Raw genomic sequence first — 16,385 nt, 5'->3', positions numbered from 1 at the left:
GAAGGCCGAGGCCTCTATGCCTTGTTGTTGGTTGTCCAAAGAAACTGGTTGGTCCCTGTGTGAGACAGGATACTCGACTAGATGGACCCTCACTGGTCTGACCCAGCAGGGCTCTCCTGATGTCCTTATCAGCGGAAGGCCTCGGCCTCTCTGCCCTGTTGCTGGCCCTCCAGAGGAACTGGCTGGCCCCTGTGTGAGACGGGGTGCTGGACTAGAGGGACCCTCACTGGTCTGATCCAGCAGGGCTCTTCTTAAGTCCTTATCAGGGGAAGGCCTCGGCCTCTCTGCTCTGCTGTTGGCCTTCCTGATAAGAGGAGGAGGAGGAGATTGGATTTATACCCTGCCCTTCACTACCCAAGGGAGTCTCAGAGCGGCTTACAAACCCCTCTCCCTTCCCCTCCCCACAACAGGCACCCTGTGAGGTAGTTGGGGCTGAGAGAGCTCTTTCCAGAACTGTCGAGAGAACAGCTCTGACAGAGCTACGGCTTGCCCAAGGTCATCCAGTAGTGGGGAATCAAACCCAGTTCTCCCAGATTAGAGTCCACGCACTTAACCACTACACCAAACTGGCATAGAGGCCAAGGCCTCCCCCTGATAAGAATATAAGAAAATCCCTGCTGGATGAGACCAGTAGTTGGCTGCTGTGTGAGACAGGATGCTGGACTAGATGGACCGCTGGTTTGATCCAGCAGGGCTCATTTCATGTTCTCCTCAGGGGAAGGCCTCGGCCTCTCTGCCCTGTTGCTGGCCCTCCAGAGGAACTGGCTGGCCCCTGTGTGAGATGGGAGGCTGGACTAGAGGGACCCTCCCTGGTCTGATCCAGCAGGGCTCTTCTGGTGTTCTTATCAAGGGAAGGCCTCGGCCTCTCTGCCCTGTTGCTGGCCCTCCAAAGGAACCGGTTGGCCCCTGTGTGAGACGGGAGGCTGGACTAGAGGGACCCTCCCTGGTCTGACCCAGCAGGGCTCTTCTGATGTTCTTATCAGGGGAAGGCCTCGGCCTCTCTGCCCTGTTGCTGGCCCTCCAGAGGAACTGGCTGGCCCCTGCGTGAGACGGGAGGCTGGACTAGAGGGACCCTCCCTGGTCTGACCCAGCAGGGCTCTTCTGGTGCTCTTATCAGGGGAAGGCCTTGGCCTCTCTGCCCTGTTGCTGGCCCTCCAGAGGAACTGGCTGGCCCCTGTGTGAGACAGGATGCTGGACTAGAGGGACCCTCCCTGGTCTGACCCAGCAGGGCTCTTCTGGTGTTCTTATCAAGGGAAGGCCTTGGCCTCTCTGCCCTGTTGCTGGCCCTCCAGAGGAACTGGCTGGTCACTGTGTGAGATGGACCACTGGTCTGATCCAGCAGGGCTCTTCTGATGCCCTTGCCTTCCTAGCGACACTGGAGAAGCACGTGCTTGCCAAGATCTGGACTAGTGGGTCGCATTGCCAGAGGAAAACCAAAGAACGACTTGTGGTGATGCTTCGGAATCGAAACGTCCTACGTCCTGTTCTGCTCCGAAACCCTATTTGTTCCCCGCTGCCCTGGCCTCACCGTAAATCTTTCCCGTCACAATTTTTTTTAAAAAAAAACAATCATAAGGAAGGAAAAAGTAAACGAAGGAACTTAATTTGCCTTTATTCTGATATAGCATGAGCTTCATCTACACAGGAACCCGGGTCTCTCGAGGGGGTGCAGTATGAGCCGAGTCCACCGTACAAGGATGCAAAAGAGGCACTGCTGCTACACTGCAAGATCTTGGAAGACTGGAGGAAGGCTAAGTGGGACGGTAGAGAAGCGAGGAGGGCAGGACTTCCTCTAGTTCTCCGCACCCTCCAGAGTCGACTCCCCCTACAGGAGGAAGGGGCTCACTGCGACAATCATTAATTTGTTAGAAGTTCCATCCGTTGATCATTTGCTTGGCCGGCTCCCATTCCAGCAAGACGGAAGCGCCGAGAACCGTCGGCGGGTTCAAAGTCCCGCTGTTGAGGTCCCCCCGGGGGAAGAGGGCACACCCCGCCTCCTGGGGAACCAGAGGGTAAGGGCGGGCCCCTTCCTGTTCTTCCCGGCCGGGGCCGCGAGCTCAGGGCTGCATCCGGATCGCGCCGTCCAGCCGGATCACTTCGCCGTTGAGCATCGGATTCTCCACGATGCACTGCACCAGATGAGCATACTCCTCCGGGGCCCCCAGGCGGCTCGGGAAGGGCACCTGGCGGGCCAGGAACGTCCGCACCTTTTCGGGAAGCGACGACAGCAGGGGGGTTGCAAACAGGCCTGGGGGGAGGAGAAACAAAGAGACTCACAGCTGTCCTTCCCCTGCACACTTCGCCAGTCCTCATGAGCCAGGGTTGCGTGCACACATGAAGCTGCCTGATACTGATTCAGACCACCAGTCTGTCAAAGCAACTCTCCAGGGTCTCAGGCGGAGGTCTTTCCCATCACCTCCTGCCTGGTCCTTCTAACTGGAGATGCCGGGGATTGAACCCGGGACCGTCTGCATGCCAAGCAGAGGCTCTGCCACTGAGCCAGGGTCTCAGGTCAAGGTCTTTCCCATCGCCTCCTGCCTGGTCCTTTTAACTGGAGAGGCCGGGGATTGAACCCGGGACCGTCTGCATGCCAAGCAGAGGCTTTGCCACTGAGCCAGGGTCTCAGGTCAAGGTCTTTCCCATCGCCTCCTGCCTGGTCCTTTTAACTGGAGATGCCAGGGATTGAACCTGGGACCTTCTGCATGCCAAGCAGAGGCTCTGCCACTGAGCCAGGGTCTCAGGTTAAGGTATTTCCCATCACCCACTGCCTGGTCCTCTTAAGCTGGAGATGCCAGGCATTGAGCCTGGGAACTTCTGCATGCCAAGCAGACGCTCTGCCACTGAGCCACAGCCCTTTCCCTCCACAGGAGCAAAACAAATGCAGAATTCAGTTTTCTTTATTTTTTAAAAGGCAAGTTTCTAGAACCTGAAAGGCTTCAACGGGTGTGGGCCATACCTGCTGAAATCTGAGACACCCAAGGGTGTCCAAGTAAGATTTCTAGGGGCGGTTGGTGGGGTTTCAGTGGCCACGGACCGTCCTCTACCTCCTACCCCATGACTGCAGACCAGCAAAAAATGCCGAATGAGCCGTATAAAATAAGCACTTTAATAAGCGTTCCCCTTAATTTGCACAGATCACAGAAGCTGCATTGCTTTAGAGATCTGGTATAGAATTTTCAGTCTCATAAAAACGGGAGACACACAACCAGTGCTCCCTCTAAGCTGAGTTAGTGTGAGCTAGCTCACAGTTTTTTAGCCTCCAGCCAATTTTTTGTCTTAGCTCAGGAAGGAGGGCTCCAGAGCCAACTGATGGATGCAGCAGCCCAATCGCTCACTCACAGCTTTAATGCCAGTAGCTCACAAAGTAGAATTTCTGCTCACAAGACTCCACATCTTAGAGGGAACATTGCACACAACCAGTGCTCCCTCTAAGCTGTGGAGTCTTGTGAGCAAAGATTCTACTTTGTGAGCTGCTGGCATTAAAGCTGTGAGCGAGCGATTGGGCTCCTGCATAAACGAGTTTGCTCTGCAGCCCTCCTTCCTGAGCTAAGACGAAAATGTGTGAGCCGGAGGCTAAACAACTGTGAGCTAGCTCACACTAACTTAGCTTAGAGGGAACACGGCTGGCATCCCTTACAGTCAACCTCCAGCTATTCGAGCCCTATGTGCTCCCTCACAGAGTCCTACTTTATTTTATTTACTTCACTTAGACCCTGGCTTTCTCCCTGGCGGGGACCCAAAACACCTGACACCATTCTCCTCTCCTCCACGTTATCCTCACAATGACCCGGTGAGGTAGGCGAGGCTGAGAGCGTGTGACTGGCCCAAGGTCACCCAGCGAGCTTCCATGGCGGCGGGGGGGGGGAGGATTCGAACCTGGGTCTCCCAGATCCCAGTCTGACACCCTAACCGCTACACCGCACCGGCTCTGTCCTTCCTCTCCCAGTGCCAAGCAGTGTTCCCTCTAAGCTGAGTTAGTGTGAGCTAGCTCACAGTTTGTTAGCCTCCGGCTCACACATTTTTGTCTTGGCTCAGGAAGGACGGCTCCAGAGCAAACTAAATTATGCAGTGGCCAAATCGCTCGCTCACAAATTTAATGCCGGTAGCTCAAAAAAGTAGAATTTTTGCTCACGATACTCCACAGCTTAGAGGAAGCGTCGGTGCCAAGACTCACCTGGTGCAATGGTGACGACTCGGATCCCCATAGGGGCCAAATCCCGTGCGATGGGCAGGGTCATTCCCACAATGCCTCCCTTGGAAGCCGAGTAAGCCGCCTGGCCGACCTGCGGGAGGAAGAAGGAACAGTTGGGCCCCTCCAAGACCAAGACATCGGCATTCCCTGCAGCCGCAAGGCAGAAGCGTGAACAGATTGGCGACCACGTGCAGGCCAAGTTACGAATGCTCCAAATTAAGACTGAACACCAGGGGTCCCCAACATGGTGCCCGGGGGTGCCCACCAACCCCTTTCCTGGCACCTCCCTAGTGTTTTTAAAAAGTGGGTGGGGCCCGGTGAGGTTTCAGGCGATCTGACTGGCTGCGTAGATAATAATGATACCGTTTGGGCAGAACAGTTTTGAGTCCAGCGGCACCTTTAAGGCCAGCAAAGTTTCATTCAAGGTAAACGTTTTCATGTGCACGCACACTTCTTCAGAGACAGTGCGCGTGCACACGAAAGCTTATACCTTGAATGAAACTTTGTTGGTCTTAAAGGACTCTAAATGTGTTCTACTGCTTCAGACCAACACGGCGACCGACCTCTGTTGTTTTGGGTGCCACCGCAGCGTTGGTTGTATTCTCTCACTTGCGCCTTTCCCACAGCACATTTTTTTAAAAAATTATTCTTTTTGTCTTCCGCACTTGGGCTTCCTCTGGATGTGCAGCTTCGCCTCCTGTGGTGACCATTTCATAGAACGGAATCATAGAATCCCAAAGTTGGAGGTGTACCTAGAGGCCATCTAGTCCAACCCCCTGCTCAGTGCAGGACCAGCCTAGAGCATCCCTGACCAGTGTTTGTCCAGCTGTTGCTTGAAGACTGCCGGGGAGGGGGAGCTCACCACCTCCCCAGGCAGCAGATTCTGCTCTTGCATGACTGACTGTCAAAAAGGTTTTTCCTAAGACCCAGCCGGTACTTTCCTGCCGTTAATTTAAACCCATTCTTGCGAGTCCTCTCCTCTGCTGCCGACAGGAACAGCTCCCTGCCCTCCTCGAAGGGACAGCCCTTCAAATACTTCAAGAGAGCGACCATGTCCCCCTTCAGCCTCCTCTTCTCCAGACTAAACATTCCCAAGTCCCTCAGCCTTTCCTCACAGGGCTTGGTCTCCAGGCCCCCGATCATCCTCATTGCTCTCCTCTGCACCCACTCCATTCTGTCCACATCCTTTCCGAAGTGAGGCCTCCAGAACTGCACACAAGACTCCAGGTGTTCGGTTCCACCTCATGCAGTGGCCATTTTGTTTTGGGCTTTGCCTCATGTGGTGGCCAGTGTTCCCTCTAAGTTGAGTTAGTGTGAGCTAGCTCACAGTTTTTTAGCCTCCAGCTCACACATTTTTGTCTCAGCTCAGAAAGGATGGCTCCAGAGCAAGATAATTTATACAGCAGTCAAATTGTTCGCTCACAACTTTAATGCCGGTTGCTCACAAAGCAGAATTTTTGCTCACAAGACTCCACAGCTTAGAGGGAACATTGGGGTGGCCATTTTGTTTTTGGCTCTGGCCCCTTCGGTGGCCATTTTGTTTTTGGCTTTGCCTCCCACGGTGGCCATTTTGTGGCTGAGCCCACCATGCTGTGTCAGAACTCCAAAGGTACCCACGGGCTCAAAAGGGCTGGGGACTCCTCCTCAACACATGTGGAGACTGAGGCAGGCAGAGAGGGATTGGCAGTCCCTCTGAGCCCGGCACGTGGAAGATTCATGGAGGAGGAGGAGGAGGAGATTGGATTTATACCCCGCCCTTTACTACCCAAAGGTGTCTCAGAGCGGCTTACAAACTCCTTTCCCTTCCCCTCCCCACAACAGACACCCTGTGAGGTAAAAGAAGAAGAAGAAGAGATTGGATTTATACCCCGCCCTTTACTACCCAAAGGTGTCTCAGAGCGGCTTACAAACTCCTCTCCCTTCCCCTCCCCACAACAGACACCCTGTGAGGTGGGTGGGGCTGAGAGAACTCTGACACAAACTGCTCTTTTTCAAGGACAGCTGTGCCAGAGCTTGTGACTGACCCAAGGTCACATCAGCAGGTGCAAGTGGAGGAGTGGGGACTCAAACCCGGTTCTCCCAGATTAGAGTCTGCACACTTAACCACTACACCAAACTGTGTTGGGATTAGTGAATATCTGGAGGCCCCTCACAGATCAGCCAACGTTTTTTGGCGAGAGTGCCGGTAAGTCCGAAGCACGAGCTGTGTCGGCCCAGTCAAGACCATTGGGAGCATCCACCGCATCTCCACAGTGGCCCGGGATGGCCTTGCCTCTAGTGCAGAAAAAAAAACAAAAAACCACAGCTTATATTTATGTTGCCAACCTCCAGCTGGCACCTGGAGATTTCCTATTACAACTGCTCTCTGGACGACCAGGATCCGTTCCCCTGGAGAAAATGACTGCTTTAAAGGTGAACTCTATGGCATTATACCCTGCTGAGCACCATCTTGGGGAGGGGCTGTGGCTCAGAGGTAGAGCCTCTGCTTGGCATGCAGAAGGCCCCAGGTTCAATCCCCGGCATCTCCAGTTAAAAGGATCAGGTAAGAAGAAGAAGAAGAAGAGATGGTTTTATACCCTGCTCTTCACTACCCGAAGGAGCCTCAAAGCAGCTTACAATCTCCTTTCCCTTCCTCTCCCCACAACAGACACCCTTGGAGGCAGGTGGGGCTGAGAGAGCTCTGAGAGAACTGGGACTGGCCCACGGCCACCCAGCTGGCTGCATGTGGAGGAGGAGTGGGGAATCAAACCCGGCTCTCCAGACTAGAGTCTGCCGCTCTTAACCACGACACCGAGCCGACTGGAGGCGACGCGAAAGACCTCAGCCCGAGACCTTGGGGAGCAGCTGCCAGTCTGGGTAGGCAATACCAACTGTGATGGATCGGTCTCCCGATTCAGTATAGGGCAGCTTCGTAGGTTCACCTCCTGTCCCCTAACCCCACCTCCCCAGGCTCCGCCCCCAAAATCGCCAAGTATTTCTCAGCCCAGAGATTGCGGCCTTACTTATGGTAGCCTCGGCGCTATTTCCAGGCCTACAAATCTCTCTGTCTCCTGGCTGCGGATTGCCACAGGTACCCAGCCACCTCCGTGCTGGGAGGCTGGCCGCTCGGGGATTAGTCTGACACAGGTGGCCCGGGCTGCTCCCGACCCCCCCACCCCACCTTCCCGTGCCAAATCTCTTCTAAGCCTAGAGCCAGCCCCGCAGCCAGAAATAGCTCTCCAAGGAGCCTTCCTTTCCTTGCGGTGAGGTACACACAATCCAAGCCACAGATCTGAGCGACTGGCATTCAAGTTGTGAGCCGGCGATCTGGCTCCTGCATCAGTTAGTTTGCTCTGGAGCCATCCCTTCCTGAGCCAAGACAAAAACGTGTGAGCCGAAGGCTAAAAAACTGAGCTAGCTCACACAAACTCAGCTTAGAGAGAAATCTGGTTGTGGGAGCGGCCAGGACGACATCCGGAGCAACTCCTGGCCGCGTCGGGAGCCACGGACCGCCAAACGGGCCGTCGTCCTTTCCCCCATTCCTCTCCCAATCCACTCCCTTTTCATTTTGACTCCATGATCTGTAGCTCCACCAAACGGCGGTGCAAACTAACACGGGGAAGCATAACGACAAAAATGTCCAAGGTATGATCTATCTAGATCCAATCCCGAGGAATTGAGTCTCTCATAGAATCGTAGAGTTGGCTACAGTGCTCCCTCTAAGCTGTGGAGTCTTGTGAGCAACAATTCTACTCTGTGAGCGACTGGCCTTAAAGTGGTGAGCGAGGGATTTGGCTGCTGCATAAATTATTTTCCTCTGGAGCCCTCCTTCCTGATACAAAAATGTGTGAGCTGGAGGCTAAAAAACCGTGAGCTAGCTCACACTAACTCAGCTTAGAGGGAACACTGGTTGGAAGGGGCCTCCAGGGTCATCTAGTCCAACCACCTGCACAGTGCAGGAAATTCACAAATACCTTCCCACACACACACACACACACACACACACAGAGTGACCGCTGTTCCATACCCAGAAGAGGGCAAAAACCTCACCAGGATCCCAGGGCAACCCAGCCTTGAGAAAAAATGCTTCCTGACTCCCAAAGTGGCGATTAGCCTTTCCCTAGGCATGTAAAGAAAAGGCCACGAGAACTTAAGCCCTGAGGCAACCCTTCCTGCCCTCCCTCTCGTGATCTGCCGCAGTTCACAGAATCCGCACTGCTGTCCGATGGCCGTCTAGCCTCTGCTGACAGAACTAAGACTTACGTTTTTATTAAACGATGAGGATCCGAGGATTTCTTTAGCCCTGGAAATTCTCTCACGTGGTGATTACACGGGAGGGGTTCAGAACATTTATAGGATGAATCCCAAGTTTAGAAATAAAGTAGATAATGCTTGCATTCTGAAAACTAGACTGCTGAGAGACCAACTCAAATCAAAGAATTGTTTTAGACCGGGGGGGCGGAGAAATAAAGCAGAATTTAAAATATAGACGTACAATACTATTCCTACTTTTAATAGTGAAGAATGAAAAAATAAAAATAATTTAATGTGGCTTGACGAGACCTTTGGTCAAATGAGTCAACTATTAAAGGGAACAAAAATCACAGTTCTCTCAGTCACATTTCTCTCAGAGGTGTTCTCGCAAGAGCAGCCTGTGAAAGGGCTCTCTCGGCCCCACCTCCCTCACAGGGTGTCTGTTGTGGGGAGGGAAACGGAAAGGAGATTGTAGACCGCTCTGGGACTCCTTTGGGTAGTGAAAGGTAGGGTATAAGTCCTCTTCTTCTCTTTCCAGTCGGTACAGAATGCTGAGAGCCAGTTGAGAGCCAGCTGAGAGCGCGGACTCTAATCTGGGAGAACCGGGTTTGATTCCCTACTCCTCCACATGCAGCTGCTGGTGTGACCTTGGGTCAGCCACAAGTTCTCTCAGAGTTGTTTGCTCACGAGCAGTCCTCGAAGGAGCTCTCTCGGCCCCACCTCCCTCACAGGGTGTCTGTTGTGGGGAGGGGAAGGGAAAGGAGTTTGTAGGCCGCTCTGAGACTCCTTCAGGTAGTGAAGAGTAGGGTATAAGTCCAATCTCTTATCTTCTTCTTCTCTTTCCAATTGGTACAGAATGCTGAGAGCCAGTTGAGAGCCAGCTGAGAGCGCGGACTCTAATCTGGGAGAACCGGGTTTGATTCCCTACTCCTCCACATGCAGCTGCTGGTGTGACCTTGGGTCAGCCACAAGTTCTCTCAGAGTTGTTTGCTCACGAGCAGTCCTCGAAGGAGCTCTCTCGGCCCCACCTCCCTCACAGGGTGTCTGTTGTGGGGAGGGGAAGGGAAAGGAGATTGTAGGCCGCTCTGAGACACCTTTGGGTAGTGAAGGGCGGGATATAAATCCAACCTCTTCTCTTCTACAGTGGCAACTCTGTCTTTAAGCGCTGTATGGGGGCTGTGATCGGCTTCGCTCGACTTCCTTTGCAACACCCAGCACCCGCTTCCTTCCTGCCTCACCTGGACCACAGTGCCCCCTGCTGTCCTACAAGGATACTGCCAAGTCCCGAAAGTCAAAGATACATTTCCCATTTAAGGTGGCGCTCGACTGTGGCTCACTGGCAGCAAAATCGCGGAGACTCACCTGACCTTCGAAGGCCGCCACGCTGGCCGTGTTGACGATCACCCCTCTGTGCCCATCTGCGTCCGGCTCATTCCGCCCCATAAGACCCGCTGCCAGACGGATGACGTTGAATGTTCCAGCGATGTTGACCTGAGGGGCATGGAGAGATATAACCGGTGGCCCCGACGTTCCTGTCCCCACCCTCCTTAGGTCCCCCAGAGAGCCAGAACACACCCTGAAGAGAAAATGAAGGGGGGGAAACCCAGCCCTGAAAGGGATGAGGCAGACCCAGAATTTGAGAAGAACCAAACCAAAAATGGACAAAATCCTAAGGTTAAAAGCCAGTTTGGTGTAGCAGTGTAGTTTGGTGCCCCACTCCGCCACATGCAGCTGCTGGTGTGACCGTGGGTCAGTCACAAGTTCTCTCAGAGCTGTTCTCTCACGAGCAGTCCTCGAAAGAGCTCTCTGAGCCCCACCTACCTCACAGTTGTGGGGAGGAGTGTGGTTAAGTGTGCGGACTCTAATCTGGGAGAACCGGGTTTGATTCCCCACTCCTCCACTTGCACCTGCTGATGTGACCTTGGGTCAGTCACAAGCTCTGCCACAGCTGTTCCTGAAAGAGCCGTTCTCTCAGAGCTCTCTCAGCCCCACCCACCTCACAGGGTGTCTGTGGTGGGGAGGGGAAGGGAAAGGAGATTGTAAGCTACTCTGAGACTCCTTCAGGTAGCGAAGGGTGGAGTATAAATCCAATCTCCCCCTCCTCTTCTTCTTCTATTATTCATTTTAATATTGAATATTATTCGTGTATTACTTTATTTCTATCCTACCCTATTCCCCAATGGGGGCCCAGAGCGATCTACATCCCTGCTCCATTTTATCCTCACAACAGCCCTGCAAGGTCAGCCACAGAAGCTCACTGGGCGACCTGGGGCCAGTCACCCTCTCTCAGCCAAACCTAACTTAAAGGGTTGTTGTGAGGATAAAATGGAACGGAGGAGGAGAAGGAGGAGAAGAAGAGGAGGAGATTGGATTTATACCCTGCCCTTCACTACCTGAAAGAGTCTCAGAGTGGCTTACGATCTCCTTTCCCTTCCCCCTCCCCACAACAGACACCCTGTGAGGGAGGTGGGGCTGAAAGAGCTCTTCGGAGGACTGCTCTTGAAAGAACAGCTCTGAGAGAACTTGTGACTGACCCAAGGTCACCCAGCAGCTGCATGTGGAGGAGTGGGGACTCAAACCCGGTTCTCCCAGATTAGAGTCCGCACTCTTAATCACTGCACCAAGGATATCAGGACTTAAGCCACTTTGAGTCTCCACTGGGGAACAAGGTGGAGTATGAACCAAGTAAATAAATAAGTAGGCCCACGTCCGAGGAGGCCGCTGACTTTTCCGTCAAAAGAATTTGGTGACACGTCTTAAGCTTTCCGCCAGCTGCGCTCAGGCCAGGAGGATCAAGAACGTTGCTGGGACTACAGCAGAAGACGGCAAACCAAGAAGAGAACGGACCGAGCGGCTCTTCTGAGACCCGACTCACATTGATGACCCTCTGGAAGTCCTCCAGGTTGTGGGGGGTGTCCTTCTTCATGTTGTAGGTCTTGAACGCCACGGCCACGCCGGCGCAGTTCACAGTCACGTCCAGGCGCCCAAATTTCTCCTGGGTCAGAGCCAAAGCGGCCTTGACGTCCGACTCCGACGTTACCTGCGGAAGGCAGAGGAGATCGGGCGGCTCAGCCCCTTTGCCTCACTCCCAGGGAGGGAGGACCCCCCGCATGACCCCGTCTCCCGCCACAGCGCCCTACATCCGCCGGAGCAAAGACGCATCGCTCCCCCAGGGACGTGGCCACCGTCTCCCCCTCGGATTTCGGCAGGTCCAGCAGCACGGCACTGCCCCCCTGTTGCACCAGCCGCTCCGCCGTGGCACGGCCCAGCCCGGAAGCGCCGCCAGTCACCAGGCCGACCATTCCCTGCGGGTAAAACAGAGAACGAGAGAGTTTACCTGTCACGATCGAGATGGGAAGTCATTTTAGTCTGTCTGTAGCAGTAGAAAAGAGTAAGAGTCCCGGTAGCCCCTTAAAGACTAACTAGATTGTGGCAGGGGAGGAGCTTTCGGGAGTCACGGCTCACTTCTTCAGGCACCAAAGAGCAAGAGTCCAGTTAGCACCTGAAAGACTAACAAAATTCGTGGCAGGGGAGGAGCTTTCCTGAGTCACGGCTCACTCCTTCAGATGACCAGTGACTATTGGAAACAGCAGAAATGGATAATTTAACTTTGCAATTAACTTTGGATGGGCCTTTGGCCTAATCCAACATTGGCGCCTCTTATGTTCTTATGTTCTAATGTTGGATCAGGCCAAAGGCCCATCCAGCCCAACACTCTCTTTCACACAGTGGCCAGAAATACCAGGTGCCATCAGGAGGCCCAGCAGTGGGGCCAGGACATTAGAAGCCCTCCCACTGTTGACCCCCCCAAGCACCAAGAAGACAGAGCATCCCTTGCCCCAGAGCCCCTCTCTACACCTTGTGGCTAATAGCCACTGATGGACCTCTGCTCCATATGCTTATCTAATTCTCTCTTGAAGCCATCCGTGCTTGTAGCTGCCACCACCTCCTGTGGCAGTGAATTCCATAGGTTAATCACTCTTTGGGTGAAGAAGGGCTTCCTTTTATCCGTTCTAACCCGACTGCTCAGCCATGCACTGTTTTGCAACTCGGAAGGAGGCGTTGCAAAGACTGCAGTGCTTCATGGGAAGAGACCAAAGTCTGCTTTCACTGCATCTATTCAACATGCCTTATACAGAAATGGGCAAATCTCCCTTAATCCAGAATTCTGTCACACTTACAGCCTTATTCCTTACTTATTCTTTGTAACACTCCTCTGACCAAGATGGAGTAAGAGGAAGGAGGAGGAGATTGGATTTATACCCCACCCTTCACTACCTGAAGGAGTCTCAGAGCAGCTTACAATTTCCTTTCCCTTCTCCCCCCCCCCCACAAAAGACACCCTGAGAGGTAGGCGGGGCTGAGAGAGCTCTCTCGAGGACTGTCTTTGAGAGAACAGCTCTGAAAGAACTTGTGACTGACCCAAGGTCACACCAGCAGCTGCATGCAGAGGAGTGGGGAATCAAACCCGGTCCTCCTAGCTTAGAATCTGCACTCCTAACCACTACACCAAAACTGGCTGTAAGGGCTGATGGATCTTAGGGTTGCCAGCTCCCAGTTGGGAAATATTGGGGGGGGGGGGCGGAGGTTGAAGAGGGCGGGGTTTGGGGAGGGGAGAGACTTCAGTGGGCCCAATGCCACAGAGGCCTCCTTCCAAAGCGGCCATTTTCGCCAGGGGAACAGATCTTGGTCGTCTGGAGATCAGTTGTAATTGTGAGAGACCTCCAGTCACCGCCTGGAGGCTGGCAACTCTAATGGGTCTCCGTTCTGACTTGTATCTGACAAAGGGAGCGTTGGCTCTCAAAAGCACACCCCCTGGAAACGGTGTTGGTGTTAGCAAGCCTTTTGAGGAGACCTAGGGAGGCCAGCCTCCGGGTGGGGCCTGGGGACCCCCCGGGATTCCGGCTCATCTCCAGACTGCAGAGATCAGCTCCCCTGGAGAAGATGGCTGCTTTGGAGGGGGGACTCTGTGGCATTATAATGCCCCACTGAGGTCCAGGATGCCAGCCTCCAGGTGGGGCCTGGGGATCCCCTGGAATTCCAGTTCACCTTCGGACTACAGAGATCAGTTCCCCTGGAGAAAATGGCTGCTTTGGAGGGGGATTACACCTCTTCTGAGATCTCTCACCTCTCCAAACACCATCCTTCCCAACCTGGGAAGGAGACCTCCTGGAGACCTTCCAGGTCCCCCTCCACACATCCAGTCTTTGCAGTTTGGTGTCGTGGTCAAGTGCGCAGACTCTAATCTGGGAGAACCGGGTTTGATTCCCCACGCCTCCACTCGCAGCTGCTGGATGACCTTGGGTCAGTCACAAGTTCTGTCAGAGCTGTTCCTGAGAAAGAGCAGTTTCTGTCAGAGCTCTCTCAGCCCCGCCTACCTCGCAGGGTGTCTGTTGTGGGAAGGGAAAGGAGTTTGCAAGCCGCTCGGAGACTCCCGAGTGAAGGGCGGGGTGTAAATCCAATCTCCTTCTTCCAACGCAATTGAGCCTGCCGTCCTTTGGTCGTCGCTGTTTTTCCTGGCAGCCTTCACACATCTAACACCACTCTACCACAGGGAGAATCCCAACCAGGGAATCTAACGCACAGCAATGAACCAGGATCAGTTTAATGCCGCCGCTGCTGTTCGAAGCAAGCTGGCTGTGCGGAGCAGGCAGAAATCCAACACGTGCGGCTTTCCCAACAACCGCTGGGGAGGAGATTCGCCTGTTTGATTCCTGCCTGCCCTGCAACTGCTGGAAACCCCACAGCCTCGCTCGGCCCCCAAAGAGGGGAGGAAGAGGAGGAGGCCTACCTAGAAACCACGCCGTTCATTCGCCTACTTTCCCCCAGTACCTAAAATGATCTCTCGTTACTCCCCCTATCAAGGGCATTGGACTCTCCCAGGGTCTCCCCCCCCCATCCCAGCCACTTCGGTGGTTTCTCCCAGGCCGATCTCTTCGCGGCGTCCCTGGCGTGTCCCCTCCGGGGTCCCGTAGAGAGGTCCCTCGCTCGTCCCGCCGGCCGATTACCTTCACGCTCCTCAATGCCGCCGACATGTTGCTCCCCGCCAGGCCAACTCTCCGAGCCCCGCCTCTTCCGCGGGAGTAAGGGCGGAAGTGAAGCCAGGGCAGATATTAGTTCCTGGCCTGGCAGATCCTGCACGTGTTTTCTAGGAAGGTCGTGTGGTTGTGTTGGAGGAGGCTCGACGGGGGTCTGGGGTTTCCGGAGGGAGGTCACAGCACTGGCCCCTGCTTTTCATGGCCTTTCCGTTCTCTCCGACCCCCTCTTTTTAAACCCCCCATGTCTGTTCAAGTACTGTAGTCAATGAGACGTTTTGCCATAACAGTCTCGCGCAGTCTTGGCAAGTGGCCCACGATGCCTTTTGGGCTTTGGTTAGGGGTTGCCAACCTCCAGGCCTCCCGCAATTGCAACTGCTCTCCAGGTGATACAGATCAGCACCCCTAGAGTAAATAATGGCAACCCCACCAGGGAAAAAAAATATTGCCGCACAAGCCACAAAATTAGGGTTGCCAGCCTCCAGGTGGGGCCTGGGGATCTCCCGCTTTTACAACCGATCTCCAGCTGACATCAGCTGCCCTGGAGAAAATGGCTGCTTTGAAGGGTGGAGCCTGAGCGGTGGGTGTTGCCTTCTGACACACTTCCGGTGATGCCCAGGGGTGTGGCATATGCAAATGTTATGCTAATGAGCTCCTGCAACTCTTTTTCTATGAAATGACCCCTGTATATGAAAAAGATCCTAGTTCCATCGCTAGCTGAGAGAGAACTGTGGAACTTCCAGAGAAGAAGCAGGATATGGCCCTCAGAGCAGCAATCTGGATGACGACAAGGAATGACACTTAACAGGACAGAAGGTGCTGACCTCACTGTGCCGTCTCACTGTCCTCTTGCTGCCCCCTGCAGGGTGGTCTTCTCCCTTCTTTGCACAGCGACATTGCCTGCTCCAACCAGTGTTCCCTCTAAGCTGAGTGTGAGCTAGCTCACCATTTTTTAGCCTCCGGCTCACGTGTTTTTGTTTTCTCTCAGGAAGGAGGGCTCAAGAGCAAACTAATTTGTGAAGGAGCCAAATATCTTGCTCACATCTTTAAGGCCAATAGGGACACACTCCCAGAAGCCAGGGCTGGTTGTGACTCCCCACCTTCGATGCCTCCCTCCCATGCAGAATGACCCTAAAGACGCTTGCTGGGTGACTGAGGCTAGTCGTACTCTAGTCCACCTCACAGGGTTGTCGTTGAAGATAAAATGGAATAGAGGAAACCAATATTGTAAGATGCTTTGGAGAAATAAAAGGGGGTATATGAAGACCTAAACAGAAAAAGAGATTGGATTTATACCCCGCCCTTTGCTACCCAAAGGGGTCTCAGAGCAGCTTACAATCCCCTTTCCCTTCCCCGCCCCACAACAGACACCCTGTGAGCAGTGTTCCCTCTAAGCTGAGTTAGTGTGAGCTAGCTCAGTTTTTTAGCCTCCGGCTCACACATTTTTGTCTTAGCTCAGGAAGGATGGCTCCGGAGCAAACTAATTGATGCAGCAGCTAAATGGCTTGCTCTCAACTCTTAATGCCAGCAGCTCACAAAGTAGAATTCTTGCTCACAAGACTCCACATCTTAGAGGGAGCATTGCCTGTGAGGTAGGCAGGGCTGAGAGAGCTCTTTTGAGGACTGCTCTTGAGGGAACAGCTCTGCGAGAACTGGGTGACTGACCCATGGCCACCCTGCTGGCTGCATGTGGCGGAGTGGGGAGCCAGACCCAGTTCTCCCAGATTAGAGTCCTCGCACCTAAACACGATACCAAAGTGCAAGCGTTGGGCAGTGTTTTGCAAACACTGTGGCATATTGCTTTGCTCTTAATAGCTGCATTGTCGTTTAAAAAAAAAAAGATTCAATCATTTACTGGCCTTGACTGGGGCCAGGATTCCTGCCCTTCTGCTATTTGACACTCACTATTGAGAATCTAATGCCTG

General features: G+C 53.8%; 1 protein-coding gene across 2 annotated transcripts; it reads right to left on the bottom strand.

Annotated features, from left to right (window-relative positions):
- Positions 1–1,610: 1,610 nt before the first annotated feature.
- On the bottom strand, positions 1,611–14,518 carry HSD17B10 (hydroxysteroid (17-beta) dehydrogenase 10). Of its 2 annotated transcripts, none has more exons than XM_015419465.1 (6): positions 14,434–14,518; positions 11,566–11,730; positions 11,301–11,465; positions 9,793–9,916; positions 4,175–4,283; positions 1,611–2,248 (listed from the first exon to the last, which is right to left on the bottom strand). In XM_015419465.1, the coding sequence occupies exons 1-6, from the start codon at positions 14,458–14,460 to the stop codon at positions 1,858–1,860; spliced, it is 981 nt and encodes a 326-aa protein (XP_015274951.1). In that variant the 5' UTR covers positions 14,461–14,518; the 3' UTR covers positions 1,611–1,857. The 2 variants fall into 2 exon arrangements, with proteins under 2 accessions (XP_015274951.1, XP_015274952.1); XM_015419466.1 differs by having other exon boundaries at positions 1,978–2,248; positions 9,788–9,916; positions 14,434–14,517.
- Between the last annotated feature and the right edge of the window lie 1,867 nt (positions 14,519–16,385).

The sequence above is a fragment of the Gekko japonicus genome, unplaced genomic scaffold (assembly GCF_001447785.1).
Source record: "Gekko japonicus isolate JY-2015 unplaced genomic scaffold, Gekko_japonicus_V1.1 scaffold617, whole genome shotgun sequence".
NCBI classification, from domain to species: Eukaryota; Metazoa; Chordata; class Lepidosauria; order Squamata; family Gekkonidae; genus Gekko; species Gekko japonicus.
Note: the sequence above shows the minus strand (reverse complement) of the source record. Positions and strands in the feature narration are given on the sequence as shown.

Excerpts from the sequence above, each read along its gene's own strand:
- HSD17B10 (XM_015419465.1), bottom strand. The coding sequence starts at position 14,460 with ATGTCGGCGGCATTGAGGAGCGTGAAG. Across the intron at positions 9,917-11,300 it reads ACTTCCAGAGGGTCATCAAT|GTCAACATCGCTGGAACATT; the intron begins GTGAGTCGGGTC and ends CATGCCCCTCAG. Across the intron at positions 2,249-4,174 it reads AGTCGTCACCATTGCACCAG|GCCTGTTTGCAACCCCCCTG; the intron begins GTGAGTCTTGGC and ends TCCTCCCCCCAG.